We start from the raw sequence: 956 nt of genomic DNA on the forward strand, positions 1-956 counted from the left end.
CGGGACCCGAGCCTTCAGCCAGTACACGCGGACCACAAACTCCAGCCAGCCGTCCTCGAACAGGTCCCGCTGGGACGAGGCAAACGACAGCTGCAGGAGGTCCCCCAGGAAGTGGGCCCCTGGGAAGTCGGGGCCGAACCTGCCATTCAGCACGCCTGCGGGGCAGTTCCGAGGAGACACTGAAAACCGTCAGGCCGGAAGGAGTCAACCTCGTGAGCAGGGCCCAGATGCCCTCCTGCTCGCTGAGGCCCTGAGCCTGCGGAGCCCCATGGCCCCAAGTGGCCGGCGTCAGAGCCCAACGGGCCCAACAGGGATGCAGAAACCCTGGGGCTCGTGGCCCTCACCAAGCAGACTGAGCTGGCGTATCTGGGGACACGCAAAGCGTCCTGTGATGAACTGAGGAAACGGAGATGCCACGGCCCTCATCCCGAGTCACCAGCAGGTGGGTGGCTCCTGTGGGGCCCAGCCACTTCTCAGAGACCCAGGTCTTTCCTGGCCTGATGAAGTGACCTAGGAAATGTGCTCCTGGAGGAGTGACTCGGTCCCCGGCTCCTGCCCACTCCAGAAAGTGGACCTCCAGGGAACACGGAAGGGGCCTACCTGCAGAGCTCCGGCCCTTGGTCAGCAGCCACTGGTCCAGCTGCAGCTCCATGCAGGAGAGGGACATCAGCATCATCTCCTGCAGTACGGGCGCGGGGTCAGCAACGGGGCCCAGGGCCAAGGGTGGGGACAGAAGAAGCCTCAGCTAGACTCGACCCTGATGGGGACGCCACTCTGCTCTCTACCGGCTATCCATTCGGTGAGTCCTAACCAGTGGCTGCTGCTGGATCTAAGGACAGACAAACGGACCTCCCTGGGACGGACTCAGGAACACCGGTGAGACCCACCCGCCTCTGGTCCTGGGGACCATCCCATGCAAGAGGTGGCCCTGCCACCAGCCAAGCACAGGCCTTCAG

The 956-nt window shown here is 64.1% G+C and overlaps 1 protein-coding gene across 1 annotated transcript in view; it reads right to left on the minus strand.

Moving 5' to 3' along the window:
• The window catches only part of CABIN1 (calcineurin binding protein 1), a 33,223-nt gene that overhangs the window by 16,085 nt on the left and 16,182 nt on the right, over positions 1-956 (minus strand). The window contains exons 13-14 of the mRNA XM_010860073.1: positions 601-679; positions 7-179 (exon numbers count right to left, since the gene is read on the minus strand). Of these exons, the coding sequence (XP_010858375.1) occupies positions 7-179; positions 601-679 (252 nt within the window). The remainder of the gene's footprint in view (positions 1-6; positions 180-600; positions 680-956) is intronic.

The sequence above is a fragment of the Bison bison genome, unplaced genomic scaffold (assembly GCF_000754665.1).
Source record: "Bison bison bison isolate TAMUID 2011002044 unplaced genomic scaffold, Bison_UMD1.0 scf7180017856933, whole genome shotgun sequence".
Classification (NCBI taxonomy): Eukaryota; Metazoa; Chordata; class Mammalia; order Artiodactyla; family Bovidae; genus Bison; species Bison bison.